Source organism: Vulpes lagopus, chromosome 2, assembly GCF_018345385.1.
Source record: "Vulpes lagopus strain Blue_001 chromosome 2, ASM1834538v1, whole genome shotgun sequence".
NCBI lineage: Eukaryota > Metazoa > Chordata > Mammalia > Carnivora > Canidae > Vulpes > Vulpes lagopus.
In genome coordinates, this window is record NC_054825.1 from 33,258,517 (window position 1) to 33,282,220 (window position 23,704).

The window sequence follows — 23,704 nt, forward strand, 5'->3', positions numbered from 1 at the left end:
TAGAGATATTAGACTGGATATAACAGTACCAAGGAAACAAAAAAACAGATTGAAATTTGAGATGTACATCACAGCTGAATAGTCATTCAGAGATCAATATCCTTTATAAAATTAATTTTGAAGCACATGGATGAAAAAGGAAATAAGTCAGTGAGCACATTTACTATAATCATAAAAACCAACATGCAGCCTTCTTCGATATTAACTTTATTAGTATTTATAAAATAAAAACAATTTACAAAAATATTTTCAAGATATAGAAACTACAATCTTTGTAAAATATACACTTATAATTGTTACAATACACATCCTTGTATATACCTTGGACATTATATAAAAGTGTTTAAGAATGACACCCTGTAAAAGTTGAGAGAAGAAACATTTTCTCCAACCTTGGTCATATATTGTGACATTCAAGTACTTAAACCACACTGTTGAAATAAAACATGTCTCTAGTGTACAGGCCCAAATGGATTTAACTCTCAATGTCCCATAGGTTCTTTTATTGTGCAAGGTAAAGAACCAGGAGAGGGTTCCCTGAGTTAATTTACCTTAGGTAGCTTAAGCAGTCATTTACTTTCCATACTTTATCGTGGAAGTAAGGGAGAGGAGAAGGCCATGGAAACCCATCTTGGGCAGATCCCCTCCCCAGCATCCCTATCTATGCAGTGCGGTTCCTACAAGAGGATTTCTAACCTTTGAGTTCTAAAGTGCTCTGATCCTGTAACTATCTAATATCCTTATAAAATGATGCTTCTGCAACTCTAGATCCAAAAATTGTGGGTTAGGCTAAAATTATAATGATAGTGTGACTCCCTTAAGTAGATTTCATTTAGGATTTGTCAGGTGGGAAACATTTGGGGAAATCAGCAAGCTAAAAATTTCCCCTTGAAACTACTAGAAAAGATCCTTTCTCACCAAGGCATAAACCTCAGAAGCCAAGTTCGTTCTTTCTTTGAAGAATTATGATGAAAGGGAGAGAAAGCCTATAATCTTACCAATATACAGGCTTAAGATAATAACAGTTGCTAGGTTGGACAGTAAGAGTTGGAAACCATCATAGTTTCACCAATAAAGGGTTTATTGTGATAAAGAATCATTTGTGTGTACTCTCTACTTCCCGATCAACCTCCCAAGCTTTCTTAAATATTATATTCTCTCCTTAACTGCAGAGTATTGGCCTGATGAAGTTCCAGATATAAAATGTTTGAATTCATGAAGTTCGTATCATGGTGCAGCATTGACATTTAATAACAGACTGATATACTAGAACTTAACAGTGATTTTTTTTTTTTTTCTAATCAAGCAACTACAAAAGTCAATCAACCATGGATTCACAGGTCTTTACATTTAACAAATAACATGAAACACTATTATATAGAAATCCATAAGGGAAAAAGACTATAAAAATAAGTTTAAGAGGATCACTGTATTTTTTAAAAAGTTGTTTTAAAAAAATATATGCCACAGTGTTCTAAATATTTGGTGTAAAGAAGGTAAGGGAGGTATCTATTAGGGTGAACCATAAGAAACTATGATTTTTGTTAGTTAAAATGGTAAAATTTCAGCAATTTCATATGGTTCAACCTAATAAAATCCTGAGAAAATTTTATTTGGCATCATACTATAAATTCAAAGAGAAGTTATAGAAAATCACATTTCTAGTGAGGGGAAAATACTTCAGGATGGAAATGTGCACACTGGTTATGCCAAGATTTCTCTTGTGGTTTAAAGACCTGAAATCTTAGAAAGTGAAGAAAAATGTAGTGCAGTTTCAAAAAAACAGAGGACAACTTAAAATTACAGAATGACAGAGCTACCATCATGAATGCCACTGAAACAGAAAACTAGCCAAACGGGGTGATCAAAAATGTTTTTTAACTTTACATATAAAAATTCTGGCATCAAAATGAAAAGGCACTCATATGGGTTAAAAGAATAATAATCATTTATAAAAGCCTTGAAAATAAGGCTGATTTGTATTATTAACACCATTAAGTAGGCACCTTTTCCAAGTTTCAGCTTTGGCCTCCTAAGTGGAATTAGGTTTCAAATGAATTTCCAACATAATAATACCAATTATAGCAGCATTATTATCCATAAGTTTCTTAGCCTCTACACTGGTTAAAAGAGGTTCTAAAATTTTCTCCCACCTCTATCAGTACCATCAGTACCAAAAATATGCTTCAAAGAAATCACATACACCAGTCATAAAACATTTGGCAGGGCTTTTTGCAACAAATGATCTGTCCTCTTACCGACGCCACCCCAAGAACAATAAAAAACCCAAACCCAAACCAACACATCATTGAGGGGGAAAAAAAAAAGAAAATTGCTAGACCACACTGACTGGCTAATTCTTAGCTCATTAAAGACATCCCATATTCAGAAACGGTACTTTAATTATGAAATTTATTAAGTATAATCAGTGAAGGAAATGCTGCTTCTGGGCGTGCGCACGGTGGGGCGCGCGGGACGCGAGCTCAGGCTGCGCACACCCGGCGGCAGCCGAGCCTCACCGCGCACACCCGGCGGCAGCCGGGCCTCACGGCGCACACCGGGCCGCAGCCGGGCCTCACCGCGCACACCGGGCGGCAGCCGAGCCTCACGGCGCACACCGGGCCGCAGCCGGGCCTCACGGCGCACACCGGGCCGCAGCCGGGCCTCACCGCGCACACCGGGCCGCAGCCGAGCCTCACGGCGCACACCGGGCCGCAGCCGGGCCTTACGGCGCACACCGGGCCGCAGCCGAGCCGAGCCGAGCCGAGCCTCACCGCGCACACCGGGCCGCAGCCGAGCCGAGCCTCACCGCGCACACCGGGCCGCAGCCGAGCCGAGCCGAGCCGAGCCGAGCCGAGCCGAGCCGAGCCGAGCCGAGCCGAGCCTCACCGCGCACACCGGGCCGCAGCCGAGCCGAGCCTCACCGCGCACACCGGGCCGCAGCCGAGCCGAGCCGAGCCGAGCCGAGCCGAGCCGAGCCGAGCCGAGCCGAGCCGAGCCGAGCCGAGCCTCACCGCGCACACCGGGCCGCAGCCGAGTCACGGCGCACTCTGGCACCACTTCCGAATCGCTGCGCCCACGCTGCTCGCTATGACGCACAGGGCCCCGCCCACCGTCCACCACGTGGGCACATCGTTAAAGAAAATAATCTGCAAGATGAAAGCAAAGACCACATCCATGGTCTTCATTATTGCCACCGGCCCTGCCTTTTCTATCTGGATGGCTTTGGTGAGAAACACCTGACCCCCCAAACCAAACAGGCCGATGAGGATGAGAAACAGCCTGTCCAGGCCGCAATGGGGCAAACTCCACTCCCCCAGGATGAAGAGGACCACGACGCTCTCCAGCAGCCCGAGGACGACGTAGTACCAGATGCTCAGGAAGTAGTCCACGGACTTGCCCATCCTGCGGAGGATGACCAGAGTCAGGGCGGCGAAGACGGCGTGCGCGACCGCGGCGAACGTGCCCTTCAGGTGGGCTGAGTAGCTCCGGTCCCCGCTCGCCGCGCTGGCGCCGAACAGGAACGGGGGCCTCACGATAAGGGTCACACCGGTGATGGTGAAGACGGTGAAGAGCGCATCCCAAGGGCTGTATTTCTCCTTGAGAAATATCCAAGCAAAGATGGACGTGAACACGGGCGTGCTAAAGGTGATAACCGTGGCGTCGGCGAGGGATGTGGCCTGGAAAGCGTAGTACAATAGGATCATGGCCGTGGAGCCCAGAACTCCTCGGAGAACGAGGAAAATGCGTTGACCTTTGGGGCCTATAAACCCACTTCTGCAAATTCAAACGGAGGGACGCACATTAAACCAACTTGACATTTGTTTTTTGATATTGCAGTTCTTAATTAAGCATTATTTTTCAAGTCCTAACTGTCAAAAAATAAGGGAATAGTAAATTAATTATAATAGTGCCCACAGCTTTAAACAGTGGGTTCTAAGTATAGCTAAAAACATGGAAGTGTTCACAGTATAAGCAAAAATAGCAAAAGAGAACTCCATAAATAGTACAATAATTCAGCAAATAGAATTTTTTCCCTATGTTTATACGCTTGCATAAAAGACAAAAAAGGTACTGAAATGTTAATTGTGGGCAAACCTTAAAAATGGACTCATACATAATTTTTCTTTATTTTCCCCTGATTTTCTACACTGACAACATGGAATTTTTATAATCAATATAATTTCAAGACTGAGCTGTCCTACATAAGAAAATTTGGTCATGGCTAGTATGTGTTGCCAAACTTAGGCGTTTTTCTATAAAAGTGGAAGCAATGCTAAAATTTATTTTTGCCATTGAATGTGAGACAACTTTTCATTGTTCTCTGCAGGAAGAGTTAAGCCACTAAATTTTTTTTAAAACTTAAATATTTACCAAGCAAAGTGCTGGGTACGTGTCAGGCTAGGTGCAGCCTGCTGACTATGCCAGCACTGAACATCTGTAGGGTAGCCTGTAGGCCTGACATGAGGACCCCTGGATATCTGGAGTTAGAAATGTAAGTATGGGTCACCTTTGACTCATACTTTGAAAATGCTTGGAATACCATTTCATCTTCCATTATAATGAAACATAAAATGGGTCAGAACAGATTGGTGCTTAAGATTTAAAAAAATTCTTTGCCTTTCACTGCCAATTCTTTTATTATAGGGAAGAAAATTGTGTTAGCATCAGTGGTCTGTTGCAACCCTAGAAATTTCTGAAGTTTTATCATCATTTCCTAAAATACTGTGACTTGTCCACACTTACATAGGAATTTCTGACAATATAAATCTTAGTAAGTTTTCTTTGACCTTTTTCATCAAATCCTCAGGATACGGAATGAAACTCTTTGAAATGAATCTGTACTGTGTTATAGATACAAGGAGGCTGGTGGCATGCGACTGAAGCATTTAGTTTAGGGTTTAAGCATTTTTTTGCCCAAAGAGTGAAAGAGCCAGACATCCACAAGGGACCCAACTGGTCTCTCCTCCAAGGCTTCTAAGTACAAGGAGTGGGCAGAGGTTATAATGGGGTGAGAGAGGCATAATTTTAACCTGGGAAAGGGAAGGGAAGGGATTCTATATGGAAGGGGAAGAGGTGCTGTGTGGGGAGAGAACAGTAAGGATGGGGAACATAGTTTTCATATACTGTTACATTCTATACAAAGCGCTCTGATCTATAATAAATTTTATTTGGCCCTTGCAACAAAGGTATATATAATTCCCTCAGTTCACAGATGAGGACACTAAATATGAAACTATTTTAAAAGGCCTTGCTCAAAATTACCTTCTTCCTTTCCCACATCACCCTAGGGGTAGACCTAGATATTATTACAGTAACCTTCTGTATGCCGTGATAACAGAGCAGCCCATTCTACTGAAAGAAACCCTGGTATGAGGAGACACCACCACTTCTCCTCATTTACTTTTTTCTTCTAAATACTAGTATGCCAAGGGAAAGAAGGAAGGGTGGTACAAGATGGAGGGAATTGTACAAGGAAAGCTTCGTTCTCAAAACGGAGGGTGCAGGACAACAATCTCTTTCCCCTCCTTTGCTGGGCATGTGGTATATGCTTATGAGAGCATATTCTGTGGGTGGGTCCTCGAGACTTTTTATTAATCAGAGCCAAAGGATGTAGGAACCTGGTAAATCTATGGGAGGGATAAAGCAGACACTATAGAATAAATAAGCAGATCAAAAGATTCACAAACATTTGTTAATACCTTCTACTTTGCAGGTAAGAAATACTTACTTTCTGTATATTAAGCAAGGGATAACGACTAGCATTTGGAACACACATCGGAATGCACTAATTTCTACAGCATGGACGTCTTGCACTTTTTTAACAAATAAAGAGCCCACTGAGAAAAGGAAGGCAGACAATAATGTATAAAACAAGCCAAGTCCAGGACAGGGTGCTTTCTTCTTGGCTTCTGAAAAAGATTAAGTTCTGGTTAGTCCTTGCTTCCAAGTGTAGGTTTTATTATTTTCACTTAGGAATTGAGAAAAATGGAACAGTGTTAATAGCTAACAGGCTACAAATACTGTCTCCTAAGCATATCCATTCTCTGGACCCAAGCCATTTCCCCACCAAAAATGAAGAATCATTGATGAAAGCAACAATTTAAACCTGTAACTTTGAAATGCAGTTTTACCCTATAAAATGGATTTTCCTTTGGCTCAAGAATCATCCCTCACTTGTAAGTCAAAAAGAAGTAAAAATGCTTGCCAAGACAATGAGAGAAATCTTTAAGAAACGCCTGTCAAGATGGCTAGAGAAAAATGCTTCCGAGTGATAATTTATATCATCTCACTGGTGAACCGGGCCTTATGAAGAACACATTCCTTCTGGACAACAGTTTATAGCGGTGTCATATGGCTACTTGTTGATTATCTTACTTCTCCCACAAGCCTGTGGACTCTTCCAGGCTGGGACCTCACTGTCTTGTTTATGCCTGGCACACAGAAGACCTTGATTAAATACTTGCTGAATGAAATAATATGAGAGAACTTCATGGAAAGACGCCAAGTCTAACACCACTGGCGACAGCATAATCTGGGAAGGCTCTGTTTTTGTGATTTTGAACTGTTAATCAAATATTTTATTTTTCATGGTTTATGATTTTGTTTCCGTTTAGAACACAAACTCTTTGAGGGCAGGGGCTAGGATATCTACCACCTCTCTGACCTCAAAGTGCTTTAAAATATAGTTTTTAAAAATTAGAACTGCCATTAACCACTAACTTCTTGGCTAGATCTGAACCAGGAAACTTCTGCTTTCTCTAGGGCATCATATTCAATCCATTAATGACTTACTGTATGAGCATTAAACATTTGTTTAGCCACCTCCTCTATCTTAGTTACCTAAGACAAGAACCTGTTTTCAATCTCATACCCTCCCCAACCCTGTCATTCAAAGCGGAGCAAAAAAGGGACAGAGTAAGCAGAGAACTCCCTAAAAGAGAGGTGACACACCAAGGAATATATTAGTTTTTTTTTTTTGAAATTAAAAATAAGGGGAGAATAAGAAGGAAACACTACTGGTCCTTATCAGTTAGGAGCACAGCAAAACGGAAGGGTGTATTGTTTGGGCACTGCCATTTGTAGTAAAACTAGGACTGTCATTCCAGGCTGGGGATTTATAACATGTTACTCAGCTATAGAAACAATATTGCATAATCATGGTTATGAAAAACGCCCTTCTCTGACAAATGCAGACACCAGGTAATACATTTCAACGTCTTTATATTAGCTGGATACCTTTGCCCACAAGTGACAAACACTTGTGAATTGGGACCAAAGTATGATGATGCACTATCTTCCCAGGGGCATATGCTACAGCATGACCTCTGTAGTAAATGAACTAGGGGTGGTGGAAGGGGAGGAGGGCGGGGGGTGGGGGGGGGAATGGGTGATGGGCACTGAGGGGGACACTTGACGGGATGAGCACTGGGTGTTTTTCTGGATGTTGCTAAATTGAACACCAATAAAAATTAATTTATAAATTAAAAAAAAAAGAAAAGTAAAAAAAAAAAAAGATGCGGGTATGCTCAGAGGCCTCTACCTCTTCCTGTTGCAGGTACATGTGCTCAGAGGCCTCTACCTCTTCTTCAAAGAACAGATTTTCTTTAGTCAAAGAAAATCATCTGAAGCTACCAGTTGTCATGTCAAGGGTTATATGTTTTTAAGTGCCAGAATCCTCCACATTCTGTTCAATACCTAGGTGCTCAGATACTACAGAAACAAACTGCACATACTCAGCCCACGAGAAGGAAACTTTAGAAGACTTCCAAGTTAAGTGCCACAAAATACATGCCTTGGCTGTGGTCAGCCTCGGAGTTCAGCTTCTGAAATTTCAGAGTTCAGGTCCAAATAAAATAAGTTAAAAGTTTCTTAAAAGAAATCCAACTCATACATAGAACCTGCAACCTCAGACAGAACAGGAAGATCCAGGACAGAAAACATCTCCCTGGTCTATATTTCAAGGATCTTCTCCAACCTAAACTTTTAAATTTTTCTCCAGGAATATTGTAACTTCACATGATATTTAATTTTTTAAAAACTTAACTTTATACCCCTGGTTCTAATTTTCTTTTGTCTCTCAAAACACTGCCACACTCACATATTTTCTTGCCTATAAACACGTTAAGGCCCATGATCGCTGACTGGGACATGCCTGTTGTTACAAGGCCTGGCTGAGCTTGATTATTTGTTATGAGGGTGAGGCCTGGTTCTACTCAGGCAGACCCGTCTCTTACTGAATAATTTCCTTTCTGCCAATGGAGATGAACAAGAAAGTAGCATAATTCAAAGAGGTATCTGCTTATGTAATGTGCTTCTATGATCATATTCCACTACAAGCATAGCTAATAATTTGGCAACTCTAAATTCAAATTAAGTAAGTGGCCACAGTGTAATTTCCTGAGTTAGAAGAAAATTGAAAAATTGCTCCGTTTCTCTATCCTCTGCTTTAAGCTGGTGATTCACAGCCCTGGCTGGGAATGAGAATCAACTGAGTAACTTTTTAAACTTCAGTTCCTGAACCCACTGGTACAGAATCTCTGCAACTGTAAAAAGCTCTACCAGCTTGAGAACCAGTGCTACACTAGAGAACTCTTTTCAGGAGCAGACGAGGCACAAATCTAGAACTTCTTGCCTCAGTCTAAGATCCACACTGTCCCTTAAAAAAGTAAATAGATGTCTTAAGATAGCTGTATGCTGCCGGGGAAGGCTATCCAAGAAGGCAGAAAAACAGGTAAGGGTCTCAACCTGAATTTGAAAATGAGCTTTCCTGTGATAACCATGATTAAGCCATTAAAATGACACCATCACAAAGTTCAATGACAACAAACAGTACAGTGATTTAAAGTGTTAAAGCAATTCTGTTTTCAGAATATTATCTCGTAATCTTACAATCACTATTACTAAGTCTTACTGTCATTCCTTGAAGTTAAATGCTTTCTTTTAAGTTAAAATACCCCACAAGATTCTTAAGTGCAGTTGCTTAAGATAGGGTTATCACATTGGCATGTGCTGCCCTCACACTGAACAGCAGAAACATTTAAGAGTCTGTATGGACTGACTCAGCATTTCACCAAATGACAGCCATAAAAACTGATAAGGTGAGAAATTCACCTCTTCATGGGCTGCACATCTGGTCAACACAGCTTGGAGTGACCCCTGCTCTGGAGGTACCAGTCATGCATAAATAACCAGAAGTCTGGTCATTTGTTAGTATTGAGGACAAAAATGGAGCAAGAATCATCCTCTGGGGTTCGTCTCCCTATATTACGGGAAGCTCATAATCAATAGGGAGAAGGGGCAAATGGGGTTGGGTTAGAGGTGTAGAAATCTGGGGTCAGAGAATGAGATGATGCAGACGGTGTAACTTTGTCTTGCAACAGGAGATCTATTTCCTCTTCTTTCAGGAAGATGCTCCAGGTGGATGGTGCAGTTTAAAGAGGAATATGCTTAAAGGAGCACTGTGGTCAGCAGAAAGGGCCTTGGCCTGGGTCTCTGGCATGCTGAGAGCATGAGCTTTGTTGTAGCACCCGCCTGTGCTGTGTCTCACTCATACTTACTTGCCAGATCTAGGGGAAAACAAAGCAACCCCCTTGCCCCGCCCCCCCCCCCCCCCCGCAAGTCCTCACCTTCCTCATTTGTGGAAGGAAGAGGCTGAACAGGATCAGGGTGTTTCTACCCAAGGTACCTGGCTTTTGAGACAGGTCTGAACCTCCTAACAATGTATGTAATATTGTGCCTCTGGCTTGTTTAGCCAACTAATCCTAATTAGCAACTAATGCTAATCCTAGTCCTCCCATGTTTGTTTCAGGTCTATAATATGATTCAAATTTTTAAAAATAGAGGGCAGCCGGGGTGGCTCAGCGGCTTAGCGCGGTCTTCAGCCCAGGGCGTGACCTTGGAGACCTCCCTGCATGGAGCCTGCTTCTCCCTCTGCCTGTGTCTCTGTCCCCCCCTCCCCCCGCCCCCTCTCTGTTTCTCGTGAATAAATACATAAATAAAATATTTTTTAAAAAAATAGAAAAAGAATCACAAAATATTCATTATATCATTAATGGACTTTTGGCTTTGTTCAGTGTGAGGTGTTACGAATAAAGATACTGTAAAAACTACAAAAGCAAAAAAGTCCTAACACCAAAAGTTTAAGAACCAGGTGGTTTCCCACTCAACTCTGCCTTCCCAAGAGTGTAAGACTTTAAAGGCAAACATTTTCTAGACTCTGTGCTTTTTTTTTTTTTTTTTTTTTTTTTAATCAAGTAGGCTCCATGCCCAGCATGGAGCCCAACTCGGGGCTTGAACTCAGGACCCTGAGATGGAGAACTGGGCGGAGACGGAGAGCCCCACGCTGAACCGACTGAGCCGCCGGGCGCCCCCACTCTGGGCTTTTCAACTTCCCCTGCAGGAAGGCGGCTCCGCGCCCGCATCGCTGCCTCGCGCCGCTCCCGCCCGCAGCCGGCCCCGGGGGCTCCTACGCGCCCACCGCAGCCTCACTCCGCGGCCCCCGCCGCAACGCTCAGTTACAGGAACGGCTTCAGGGGCCCAACAGGGCTCCCGACACAGCCAGAAACTTTCTCCGCTGGCCGCGCCGGCGGGGCCGTAAGGGGCTTCGGCTCTGCAGACCCCAAGGGGAGCGCTCGAGCGCACCCGCAGGGCGGCCGCGGAGGGTCGGGGCGCGCGCGGTCCTCCCTGCGCCCCCGCCCCCGCCCCCGCCCGCGGCCGCGGGCCCCGCCCCCCGAGACCCGCGCCCGGGTCTGCACCCACTCACCCGGCGGCGCGCACCAGCCGCACGGCGAGGAGCCGCACAGCCCGCAGCGGCCGCGGCCGGGCGTCCCCGCTGCCTCGGCCGCCGCGGGCTCCTCCGCCGCTCCCCGCGGCGCGTCGTCCGGCCGCAGCCCGGGCTCGGGCACCTCGGCGGCCCCGGCGCTGTCCAGGGGCCGCATCGCGCGGCCGGCGCCCTCCCCTGCGCCGTGGCGCCCGGCGTGGCGAGCAGCGGCTCGGCGGCCCGGCTCTTCCGGCCGCGGCGGGGCGGGGCGGGGCGCATGCGCGCGGCCTCCCCCGCCGGGCCCGCGCCTGTCTCCGCGCCCTCTTACCTCGGGCGCCCGTGACCTCGCGCGCGGGAGCCCGGCCGCCCCCGGGGTGTGGCGCCGGCGCCCGCTGCGCTGCGCTGCGCTCGGCTCCGCTCGGCGCCGCTCTGGCCTCGCTCCAGCAGCCAGCAGCTTGCAGGCCGCCTGCCCCAGGCGCGGCAGACCCCTTCCTGCCGTTGCGAGGGAGGAGGGAGGGACGCCCGGGAGCCGTGTGGCCCTCTCGGGGGCAGGCAGCGGAGCTTAGGCCAGTGCGCGCTCCTTTAGTGGTGCGGCGACGGGCTCAGCACCCCTGGACACCTGCGCACCGTGCAAACACTGCGCCTGTCTTTGTCTCCTTGCCAGGTGTCCAAGGAAGGTAGAATTTTACCGGTTTTAGGTTAAAAAAAAAAAAAAAAACTGGGGCAGAACCCATTTATGTGTTCTTAGTAGGCATTCATTATTGATTTTTTTTCTTGTTTGTTTGTTGTTAACTGAGACGTCCTAATTTGGTTAAATGTAAGATTGCAATAACCTGATGTAATTGCACCCAGTAAAGTAAAAAACATAGGTCATTTGGCCCCAGGATCCCTAGGATTCACTAATGGGCTCTTTATTAAGTCTTCTTTCATCTCTGCTTGCTTTAAATGTGAAAAGACAGTGTCTTGGAGGGGATGAACCTGCCTAAATGTCCTAAGTCCAAGTGCAAACAGATTACCAACCAAGAGAGTGAAGTTTGTCTTTACTCAGATATTTGCGGAATGGTCGACAGCCAAAAAATACTGGACTTGAAGTCAGGAATCCTGGCTTCTGCCTCTGATTCTGTCCTTAAGTATGTGACCTCAGACGGTCACCACCTACTACTTGAGTCTTGGTTACTTCATTTAATGAACAGAGATAAAATATTTCCCTTCCTGTTTTGCAGAGTTGTGTAGATCGAGTCCGATAATGTGGGCAAAAGCACAGTGTCACCTGAAAAGCACTTTATTGGAAAATCAAGGTGTATTTTTAATAAGGTAAACATATAATTTATCCTCTAAACTGGAACCCCCCTTTTGAAGGCTAAAGGGAGCTCTTTCAAAAATAATGCAGGGCACTAGGCATAAACTGGGATTATTGAAGGCAAACTGGAACAGATAGCCACCTCAATTCTGACTTGGTTAACATATACTTTTGCCTTGTATTAAAAAGAATTTAAAGCTGCTTATAAAAATATATGAAACTGATTTTGTTGTTGGTGTTGTTGTTGTTGGTGGTGGTGGTGGTGGTGATATTTTAGTGGGGAAATTGTAGAGAAGTGTGGTGAGGGTCATAGACCATGATTATGAAACAAGAACCAAAAAGCTTCTCCAAACATCTAGACATCAAGTGCAGTTTCACAACTACATTTATTGGTAAGATTTAGATGTGCTGGGGATGCCTGGGTGGCTCAGCAGTTTGGCGCCTGCCTTCGGCCCAGGGCGTGATCCTGGAGACTCGGGATCAAGTCCCACATCGGGCTCCCCTGCATGGAGCCTGCTTCTCCCTCTGCCTGTGTCTCTGCCTCTCTCTCTCTCTCTCTCTCTCTCTCTCTCTGTGTGTGTCTTTCATTAATAAATAAATAAAATCTTAAAAAAAAAGATTTAGATGTGCAGAGTGTTTGAAGAGTTCCTGCAATATTGTGATTTACAGGAAATATATATTTGGTCATTCACATAATTATTTGCTCTTCATCCATGGTTCTGGGCTCACAGCTCTCAAAACCCTTGGAATTTCCTGAGTGACAAGAGCAATGGGAGCAACTTTTGTCATAATAGTTGGTCTCTTGTCCTTAGTTCCTAAAATAGCTTCAGAGCCATAAAGGTGTAATAAGGATCTTGTGTGTGTGTGTGTGTGTGTGTGTGTGTGTGTGTGTGTGTGTGTTTAAAAGATTTTATTTATTTATTCATGAGAGACACAGAGAGGGGCAGAGACACAGGCAGAGGGAGAAGCAGGTTCCATGCCAGGAGCCTAATATGAGATTTGATCCCAGGACTCCAGGATGACACCCTGAGCCAAAGGCAGAAGCTCAACCGCTGAGCCACCCAGGCATCCCAGCATCTTGTCATTCATAACAAACCTCTCTCTACCACAACTGGGTTTATGTTAATGAAGTGACTTTCGGAAAATACCTAAGGATAGAGATTCATTGCCAGGGGAACCAACCAGTGGTTAGAGGGTTGGCACTTGCAGTTGCACTCAACACCTGTGGGGAGAGGGAAGGCGCAGGGATTGAGTTCCATCATTAATGGCTAGTTAGTAATTTAATCAATCATGCCTATATAATGAATCCTCCATAAAAACCTCCAAAGGATGGAGTTTGGAGAACTTCCTATTGGTGACCACGTGAAGGTACTGGGAGAGTGGCTCTCCTAGAGAGCACATGGAAGGAAGCCTTGCATTCTTTCCCCATCCATTGCCCTGTGGATCTCTTCCATCTGGCTATTCCTAAGTTGTATCTTTATATAGTAAACTGATGATCTAGTGAGTAAAATGTTTCTTAGTTCTATGAGTTGCTCTAGTAAATTCATTAAACCTGAGGCAATGGTCTTGGGAACCCCCAACCTATAGCTGGTGGGTCAGAAGCACAAGCAATAACCTGGACTTGCAATTGGCATCTGAAGGGGTTAGGGGCAGGCTTGGAGGACTGATCCCTAATCTGTGGGGTCTGATGCTATCTCGAGGTAAACAGTATCAGAATTGAGTTGAATCATAGGACACTCAGTTGGTATCTGTAAAATTGTTGATGTGGGGAAACCTCCTACCACCCACCCACCCCACCCCCAAGTGGAATTGGGTCCAGGAACCCTGTTAGTTTTCCTTTTCAAATAGTAAAGATAGTGGTTAGGAAGTGTAAGGAAGAATCAGATGGTTTGATCAAGAAGTACCTTGACTACTTCACGTTCAATGCCATCCACAAAAAGGGAGAAGAAAATGGGTACCATATCAGTATTGACTAGGGTGACGACAGATGATGGGATGCTTTGGATGAAGGATAATTGGAAGAAAGGTAGGCAAGGACAAGGCTGCCCCCTCCAAGAGGAAGCCACCCTCAAAAGGGTTTTACAGCACCCTGGAAGGAGTCCTCCAGCCTTTTCCATGTGATAGATGACAAAAGCCTGATTGGATGACAGACGCAGGGAGGGTTAATCAAATTAAAACATCCCTCCAGCAAGGCATAAAAACCCCTAGACTTAGAAACCTCAATGGCAACCGTCTCAGGGTCCCGCCCCTCTTGGGGAGCTTTGTACTATCACTTTGCTATTGCTCAATAACCCTGGCTTTGCTGCCCACCACTCTGCCTGGTCTATCTCTTCATTCTTTGAAGCAACATGACTAAAAACTGCAGACTCAAAGGAAAAAAAATCCTGCAAAATTTGGGCCTTGCACTTTATTCCCTTTAACTTCCTTCCTTACTGCTCCAAGGAATGAGGTCCAATGTTTGTGTTTTGGGGAATATCAGTACTGTGGAACATAAGATCATAATTCTAAATACCATGATAAATGAAAGAGGGAACAAGCAAAAGAGAGGTAGTTTAGTATAAAAGTAGGATAGTACATTGGAGAGCCAAAAATAAACTGTTTGAATAGATGGTAAAAATGATTCTGGAAATATAACAGGGAAAAAAGCCAGAGTCAGTTCCTAAGAAAAATTTCAACCTAGAATTTACCTTATGATCTAGTAATTCCACTTCTGGTTCTATACCCAGAAGAACTGAAAGCAGGGAATCTAACAGATAATATGTACAACAATGTTTATAGCAGCATTATTTATAGTAGCCAAAAGGTGGAAAGATCCCAAATGTCTACTAACAGACGAATGGATAAACAAAATGTGGTATATACATATAATGGAATATTATTCAGCCTTAAAAGGAAGGGAATTTTGACACATACTCCAACATGGATGAACCTTGAAAAACATTATACAAAGTGAAATAAGCCAAACCTAAAAGGACACATCCCATCTGATTCCACTTATATGAGGGACCTAGAATAGTCAAATGCATAGAGATAGAAGACAGAATGAGTGGTGGTTGTCGGGAACCAAGAGGAGGAGGAAAAGGGGTGTTAGTGTTTAACAGGTACAGAGTGTCAATCTGTGATGATGGACATTGTGCGGGTGGGTAATGGTGATTGATGGTTGTACAACGATGTGAACTGAGTGCCCTTTAGTTCACATTGCTGTACTAAGTGCCCCTGAACTGGTGCACTTAAAAATGGTTAAACTGGTAAATTTTATGTTGTTTATATTTTACCACAATAAAAAAAAGTTAAAAAAGAAATGCCAGGGGAAAATCTTACTTTCTGAGGGTATGCAACTGACATCCAATAAGCCAGCAACATAGATCCAAAGTTGAAGTAAACCTGAGTCTGCATACAAACCCAGGAGTGCAAGATATTTTCCCCAGCACTAGCCATGCTCTCCTTTCTTCAGTTCTCCTTCATAATTGTAGACAGATAATAATACATTAAAAAGTTACATAGTAGAAGGAAAAGACGTAACAAGGTATAGTGTGTTCTGGGCTTCTGAAACTTTTCCATCCAAGTATCCCTAACAGCTAAAAAAGTGTGAACACTTGGAACTGTAAACTTTAATTTCTGGAGACGGAGTTTATTTTTTTATATTTTTAAAAATATTTATTTATTTATTATTTATGATAGACATAGAGAGAGAGAGAGGCGCAGAGACACAGGAGGAGGGAGAAGCAGGCTCCATGCCAGGAGCCCGACGCGAGACTCGATCCCGGAACCCCAGGATCGTGCCCTGGGCCAAAGGCAGGCGCCAAACCACTGAGCCACCCAGGGATCCCCTGGAGACGGAGTTTAAAGCCCTCTTCAGAAATGGGAAATTTCTTTAAAGTCCTTTGTCCTGTCTTAGACATGTATGCAACTTTTCTATTCTATTCCCCAATATATTTATGTTTATCTTAATGCCATTTTCACGTAACTCATTCAACTAATGTTTGAGTGCCTGCACTGGATTACTTCCATTTCCTAGCAGGGATACAGTGGGGGCACAATACAAGGCTAGAGTCCTCTCTAGGGTGGGGTGAGGGATGATGGGGGAACAAAAGAGGATGTGAGCATTACCTAGCATGCAGAACCCATGCTGTGTGCATCTTGCTTAGCTTCCTGTCCCTGCCAGGTTGACCCACTGGCAAGGAATCAAGACACTGGGTTCCGTGCAGTTGTGCAGGTCTGGATACATCCGCTTGGCCCTTTTGGCTCTCTCCATCTCTATTTTTAAAAAATATTTTATTTATTTATTTGAGAGAGAGAGAGAGAGAGCACAAGTGGGGGAAGCACAGAGGAAGAAGAAGCAGCCTCCCTGCTAAGCAGATTCCCCAATGTGGGGCTCTACCCCAGGACCCTGAGATCATGACCTGAATTGAAGGCAGATGCTTAACTGACTGAGCTACCCAGGTGCCCCTCCATTTCTATTTCTTAAGCTCAGAAGTCACAAGTGGGATCCCAAGCAGTCAGAAGGAGCAGCCGGCTGGTCTTGATACCACCAGGACTTTCTCCAGTGACTTGTTTTCCTGCTCTCATCTGTTTTTCCCTGTGAAAGGTAGCTTCAGTAAAAATGATTCATGGCCCCTGCCCTGCCTCTGGGGAACCTGTACCCTCCTGTGGGAACTTGCTTTCTGCTTACAAATCTCCTGAGAATGAGGATGGATGTCTGTACTTTAGACTTTGCCCTAGATGATAAAAGTACAACATAATCCACTTTAACCCCAAATGTATTATAGTTTGGGATTTGGATTCTACCCAGATCTCATTATAATAATTGTTCTTAATTAAATGCTCAAAGTATGCCAACCACTATTAAATGCATTTCATTTAATCCTCAGGTGAACTTTGTCATACATTTTAGTGTAATGATTAACGGAAGGGCTCTTGTCTAACTGCTGGGGCACCCGCTGCCTTACTTACTAGCTGTGTGATTTCAAACAAGTGACTTAGCCTCTCTAGGAGCCTCTATTTTCACATCTATAAAATGGGATAATAACCCAACTAATACAAAAATACAGATTTGAAGGGGTATGTGCATGTGATGTTTCTAGCAGCATTATCAACAATATCCAGACAGTGAAAAGAGCCCAGATATTTATTGACTGATGAATAGAGTGGTGTGTGTGTGTGTGTGTGTATATATGTTATATATGTACCATATATGTGTTATATATATATATATTATATATACATGTATTATATTACTCAGCCATCAAAAAAAATGAAATCTTGCCATTTGCAGCAATGTGGAGGAAGCTTGAGTGTATTATGCTAAGCAAAAGGTGTTAGAGAAAGACAATATGTGATTTCACTCATATGTGGAATTTAGGAAACAAAACAGATGAATGAAGGGGGAAAAAAGAGAAGGGAGGAGACAATCCTAAGAGACTTTTAACAATAGAGAACAAACTAAGGTTTGCTGGAGAAGAAATGGGTGGGGCGTGGGCTAAATGAGAGATAGGTATTAGGAGGGCACTTGTTAGCACTGGGTATTGTATGTAGGTAATGCATCACTGAATTCTACTCCTGAAACCAATATTACACAATATGTTAACTAACTAGTATTTAAGTAAAAATTTAAAAAAAAGAAACTTTGTTAACTAAGAATCATAACTTAGCTTTATTTTATTTTACTTATTTTTTAAAATATTTTATTTCTTTATTTGAGGGAGAGAGACACAGTGCACAAGTGGAGGGAGGGCAGAGAGAGAGAGAGAGAAACAGACTCTCCACTGAACAGAGAGCCTGATATGGGGCTGGATCCCAGGACCCTGGGATCATGACCTGAGCCAAAGCCAGATGCTTAATGGACTGAGCCACCCAGGTGCTCCTACATGGCTTTACTTTAATAGTTGGACTACCTAGTATATAGTTTGCTTCATGAAATACGCAAATTTTTAAAAAATTTTATTTGTTTTGAACTGCAAGGTATAATTTTATGAAATATAATAATAAACATACAAAAATGTTTAAAAATAAAAATAAATGAAATGGGATAATAATACTATACACTGCTATGAGAATGAAATGAAGTAATACATGTAGAATGCCAGATAGTAAGTATTTAAAAAAAAAGTGTGCATTTTATTATCCCCATTTTACAGATAAGAAAATTAAGGCTCAGAGATGTTAAACACTTGCCAAAAAGGCACACTGATAGGGAAGAGCAGACAAAGGATTAGAATACAAGACTGTCAGGAGTCAAAGTCCATAGTCCCAACAACTTTACTTATCCAGGGGTCTTGATTGCCAGGATTGCTGGTTTCTGAAAGGACCTCATTAGGGCATAGTCCCTTTCACATTATATCCTGGCTTCAGCTTTGAGGCCAGTACTTTCACAACATTCCATGACTATGTTCTATACCACAGTGATGCTGTGTGGTTTGTGTTAGGCTTATGTTATCTGTCTAGCATCTTAACTTTCTTGGAGTAAATGCTATGAAACAAAGGAAAAGAGCAATTTTTATAATAACAATAATAATAGAAACCAATCTACTTTCTCATCTGCTACAAGAACAAACATGCTCCAGTGTCCACAACTCTGATCTCTTTCTACCTCATTTATGTTGTCCAAAGCTAGTCTTGGCTAGGACCCACAGGGCTGGGGTGGAATGAGAGTTCACAGGCAATTTGCAAAGTGAATAGATACCCATGAGCAATGCAGACCTGATTTTAGTTATTTTCTGTGTCCGCTGTCTCTCCAGTGCGCTCTACTATTTTTTCTGCTCTATTTCTATTTTCTCATTACTGGATTTTTCCCAACTTTTCATGCTATCAACCAAAAGGAAAAATATTAATTTAGTAAAAAGAGTAATTAATTTTTAGTAATAGGAAGAAGGCATAACCAAAGTGTCAACAGAAGATTCTGATATTAAACAATAAAGCATTTACTTTCCAGACAAATGGAGGTGCACAGGTTTGCATGCATGTGTGAACATAACACACACACACACACACACACACAGAGTTCTTGTTTGCCACAGCCTGATGGAGGCCAGTACTAGTCTTCTGAGACGGCAAGCAGTTTCACCTTCAGTGGTGGTGAGGATGGGAAGCACTCAAGAGAATCCATTTTTTATACAAATTCAGGTATATTTGTTTAACATTTCTACTTGCCCCAGATGTACTTTATAAATTATAGAACTAGGTTTTGAAGTTCTTTTTTTTTTTTTTTTTTGGTTTTGAAGTTCTATGTAATATTTAATGAGTGATGAAATTTTTAACAGTATAAAAGGGTATACTATGTATAATAAAATCTTTTCTTCCTTCCCTACAATCCCATTTATCAGAGACAATCGCTGTAAACAATTTCTGTTTTTAACTCTTCTACGGTTGCCATTAGACTCATACATTCCTAAGTCTCTAATTACTTTAGATGATTTCTTGTATTCCTCTTTGGAAGATTGTAGTGCCACTTGCCACCTCCTGCTTTCCCTAGTTCCTGTCATATCTTTTTGATCAAGCACTGTCCAAACAAGTTGATATCTGGCAAGGTGGGGACACAATTGATTTTAGTGCAGTAATAGTTGTTGTTTGTCAGGTCCTTGTTTGTTTGTTTGTTTTTTTCAAAGATTTTATTCATTTATTCATGAGAGACACACAGAGAGAGGCAGAGACACAGGTGGAGGGAGAAACAGGCTCCCTGAGGGGAGCCTGATGTGGGACTCGATCGCAGGACCCTGGGATCAAGACCTGAGCTGAAGGCAGATGCTCAACCGCTGAGCCACCCAGGTGCCCCCCCCCCCCCGTCAGGTCCTTGTTATTGTCAGCCAGGCGATGTGCTAACACTCTATCTATGGTAATTTAATTAATCTTCACACCCTTGTTAGTAAATAGGCACTACTTGCATTATACAGATAAGGAAATTGAGGTTTGGGCTAGTTATGTAACCTGCTCAGCGTCTGATAGTTAATAACTAGTAGAGTTAAACTTAACCTGTACTCTCTAATACCCACTCTGAATCTTAACCATTACTGCTCTAGAACAACAGATTCTCTAAGGCCAGTCTGATTCTGCCACAGTGAATATTTCGTTCATCCTGCAAGTTGTATATATGTGCCTGTGCTTGTGTGCACATGCATATATATTCACATTTCTACTGTGTAGAAATAAAGTGTATGACGATTATGACAGTGATATCTTAATGAACAGGACAAGGGAAATGGAATATTAGAAGGTTCTTCACATGGAGATACATTGGTTTTTATTTTGTTCAAGAAAGTTATCTTTTAAAGAGATTAAAAATTAGGAGAAAAACCTTTTAGATATATTCAAATATTTACCATTTCCAGCACTTTTCATTCCTTCATACCAATCTAAGTTTTGACATGATGTCATTTTTTTGCAGTCTGAGGAACTTTGAAAAACATTTCTTGTAAAGCAGATATGCTGGCACATAATTCTTTGTCTGAAACATGCCTTTATATCTCTTTTGTGTTTAAGAGATGTTTTTGTTGGAAGTACAATTATAGGTTGACAGTTTTTCCTTTCAATCCTTTAAAGATCTTGGTCCATTTTCTTCTGGCTTGAATTGAATATTCTTATCTCTGTTGCCCTACTTTCTCTGGCAACTTTTTAATCATTGATTTTCATTAATATGCATTGATGTAATTTGTAGTTTTCTCTTCAGGGGTCATTGAGCTTCTTGGCTCTCTGGGTTAATATTTTTCTTTAAATGTAGAAAATTAACAGCTATGATTTCCTTAAATATTTTCTTTCTTGGCCTGCCCTACTACTCTACCCTCCTAATTTTTGAGACTCTGAGTATGTAAATGTTAGACTGTTCTTGTTTCATAGATCACTGAGGCTATTCATTTTTACTCCTCTTTTTTCTCTGTGGTTTGGTTTAGATAGTTTCTGCCTCATGTCTTCAAATTTCTTGTCTTTTTCTGTAGTATTTAAATTTATATCAGGCCAATCTAATTAATTTTTCATTTCAGGTGTTATGTCTTTCAACTCTAGAAATTACTATTGTTAAGATTTTTTTAAAAATTTACTTATTCATGATAGACACAGAGAGAGATAGAGAAAGAGAGAGAGAGAGAGAGAGAGAGAGGCAGAGAGGAGAAGCAGGCCCCATCCCGGGAGCCCGACGGGGGACTCGATCCCGGGACTCGATCCCGGGACTCCAGGATTGCGCCCTTGGCCAAAGGAAGGTGTTAAACCGCTGAGCCACCCAGGGATCCCCCTAGAAATTACTATTTGGATCTTCTTAATAGTTTCCATTTCTTGCCTTAATATGTTTATGTTTTCCTTTAAGTCATATTTACAATAATAGTTTTAAAGTGCTCATCTGCTAATTCCATCATCTCTGTCATTTCTGGATCTCCATACTGACTAACTTTTCTCCTAGTTATAGATTACATTTTCCTACTTCTTTGCAGGTCAGTGTTATTTTGTTTGTTTTGTTTTGTTTTTATTGATTAGGATAGAGTCTAGATTTTGTTGTCTTCCTTTAAGAACTATTGAGCTTTGGGATGCGTGGCTGGCTCAGCGGTTAAGTGTCTACCTTCAACCAGGGCATGATACTGGAGTCCTGGGATCCGGTCCCACATCAGGCTCCCAGCATGGAGCCTGCTTCTCTCTCCCGCCTGTGTCTCTCTCTGCTTCTGTGTGTGTGTGTGTGTGTGTGTATGTGTGTGTGTGTGTGTGTCTCATGAATAAATAAATAAAATCTTAAAAACAAAAAACAAAACAAAAAAAAAACAAAGAGAACTGTTGAGCTTTGTTCTGCCCTGCAGTTAATTTATTGTGGCTCAGCTTGATACTTTAAAAGTTTGACTTTTTACTCCACTAGAAGGGATTCGTGGTAGCTTTAACTCTACAGCTAGATTATTTTTACTCATAAGACTTGGGCTTTCTGGCATCCCTCATGAATGTCCTAGATGTTTAATGAGATCTTTCCATTGTGATTAATCAGAATAGAAAGGTCTCCCCAAATTTTGTGAAATTCAGGGTTGTTCAGCTCCTAGCTCTCTGGAAGTTTTTCTTTCTTCAATAGTTGTCTTCCCCACCCCACCCCCAACCCCCAACTGTATGCAGATTTCTGGAGGTTTTTTTTCTCTGCATAGTATCCTCCTCTCACACATTTACTGTGCAAATTCTAGGTATCTTAATCTCACCAAACTAGAATCTCTGTCTCCTCAACTGAGTAAGGCTATTATGCTTTGGATTCCTCTTCTCTGTGTCAGAATCTAAGTGCCTTTAAGCCTAAAGCTGAGACAATTTGAAGGACTTCCCTCATTTGTTCCCCTTCTCTGAGAGATTATACTCTTGTATAGAGTGTTGTTCACTGTCTAAAAATAGATTTGTTTCATATTTATCTGTACTTTATTTACAGGGGGTGGGGGGTGGTCTAGGGCGGCTAGGATAATATACCAGTTACTCCATTACAGCCTGAGTGGAAATCCTTTATTCTCAGAGTTTTGATCTAATGGAATGAAGTGTCCTTTGGTGAGAGTTGTGCTGAATGCTCAGAAATTGAGATGGCCTTATCAAACAGCAAGGCCACTTTGGTGTTTTTTTTTTTTTTTTTAAGATTTTTATTTATTTATTGAGAGGCAGAGAGAGAGAGAGAGAGAGACAGAAGCAGGCTCCATGGGGGGAGCCTGACGTGGGACTCAATCCGGGGTCTCCAGGATCAGGCCCTGGGCTGAAGGCAGGGCTAAACCGGGGAGCCCTCCAGGCTGCCCACCCTACTTTGTGTTTTGATCCTACGCAGATATATCAGCAACCACTCGGGGCTTTAGCTAATAAACCAATGAAGTCTCCCACACCTGAAACCCACTGGCTTCATTCTTTTTTCTCTCTTTTCTTATTAGTTGATTACTGTAGGTTCAATTACTTGCCTAAAGCTTTACTCCCTATCACTTGTAGGAATTATTTTTTCATGTTATTAGTTATCATGTAGTATCATGTATCAGAATTATTTGCATAAAGCAATATTCTATTGAAGTCTAGCGATCGTACAGAAAAATGCAAATAATAAGTTTACAGTGCAATGAATGATCACAAATTTAATGTACTCATGGAAAAAAAAAAACACCCAGATCAAGAAATAGAACATAACCAGTTCTGCAAAAGTCTTCCTTGTGCCTCTTCCCCATCACTACCCCACCTCCAAAGATAACTCTCCAGACTTCTAAAACTTATGCATTACATTTGTTTGTTTATGAACTTCATATGATTGGAATTCTACATATGTACTTGTTTTTGTGTGGTATCTTTCATTCAATATCATATCTGTGAAATTCATCCTTGTTATTATAGGTAGTTTCAGTTGATTTATTCTCTTTACTATATGACATTTTATGACTATATCATGCATCATTATTAATGTTGACTATTATGAAGGGCACCACCACATTTAGAACTATAGTATATCGTGCCAATTTAACATATTTCCATTGGAAAGACTACTGAAACTGAGTTATACTCTGAATATATTGAACTTTAAAACTCAAATTCATAGTAATTCACAAATATTTATCAACTGTGTGCTATGTGTCAGGTACTATGCTAGACGCCAACGCTGTCTAGCATTGAGGATTTTACAGTCCAGTGAGAAGGGATAGACATATGAGTAGATAATCATAATAAATAGTAGTAAT

General features: G+C 42.2%; 1 protein-coding gene across 4 annotated transcripts; it reads right to left on the minus strand.

The window, feature by feature from the left end:
* Positions 1 to 2,395: 2,395 nt before the first annotated feature.
* Positions 2,396 to 11,007, minus strand: SLC35G1 (solute carrier family 35 member G1). Of its 4 annotated transcripts, none has more exons than XR_005986215.1 (4): positions 10,766 to 11,007; positions 5,732 to 5,909; positions 2,975 to 3,777; positions 2,396 to 2,919 (listed from the first exon to the last, which is right to left on the minus strand). XR_005986215.1 is itself a non-coding variant. In XM_041745220.1 (4 exons), the coding sequence occupies exons 1-3, from the start codon at positions 10,938 to 10,940 to the stop codon at positions 3,039 to 3,041; spliced, it is 1,095 nt and encodes a 364-aa protein (XP_041601154.1). In that variant the 5' UTR covers positions 10,941 to 11,007; the 3' UTR covers positions 2,396 to 2,919; positions 3,000 to 3,038. The 4 variants fall into 4 exon arrangements, 2 of the variants coding, with proteins under 2 accessions (XP_041601154.1, XP_041601153.1); XR_005986214.1 differs by having other exon boundaries at positions 5,732 to 5,912; XM_041745220.1 differs by having other exon boundaries at positions 3,000 to 3,777; positions 5,732 to 5,912.
* Positions 11,008 to 23,704: the final 12,697 nt, after the last annotated feature.

Coding starts and splice junctions, on each gene's coding strand:
- SLC35G1 (XM_041745220.1), bottom strand. CDS start 10,940: ATGCGGCCCCTGGACAGCGCCGGGGCCGCCGAGGTGCCCGAGCCCGGG. Junction 5,913..10,765: donor CGGCTGGTGCGCGCCGCCGG/GTGAGTGGGTGC, acceptor AATCTTTTTCAG/AAGCCAAGAAGAAAGCACCC. Junction 3,778..5,731: donor CCTTGCTTAATATACAGAAA/GTAAGTATTTCT, acceptor TTGAATTTGCAG/AAGTGGGTTTATAGGCCCCA.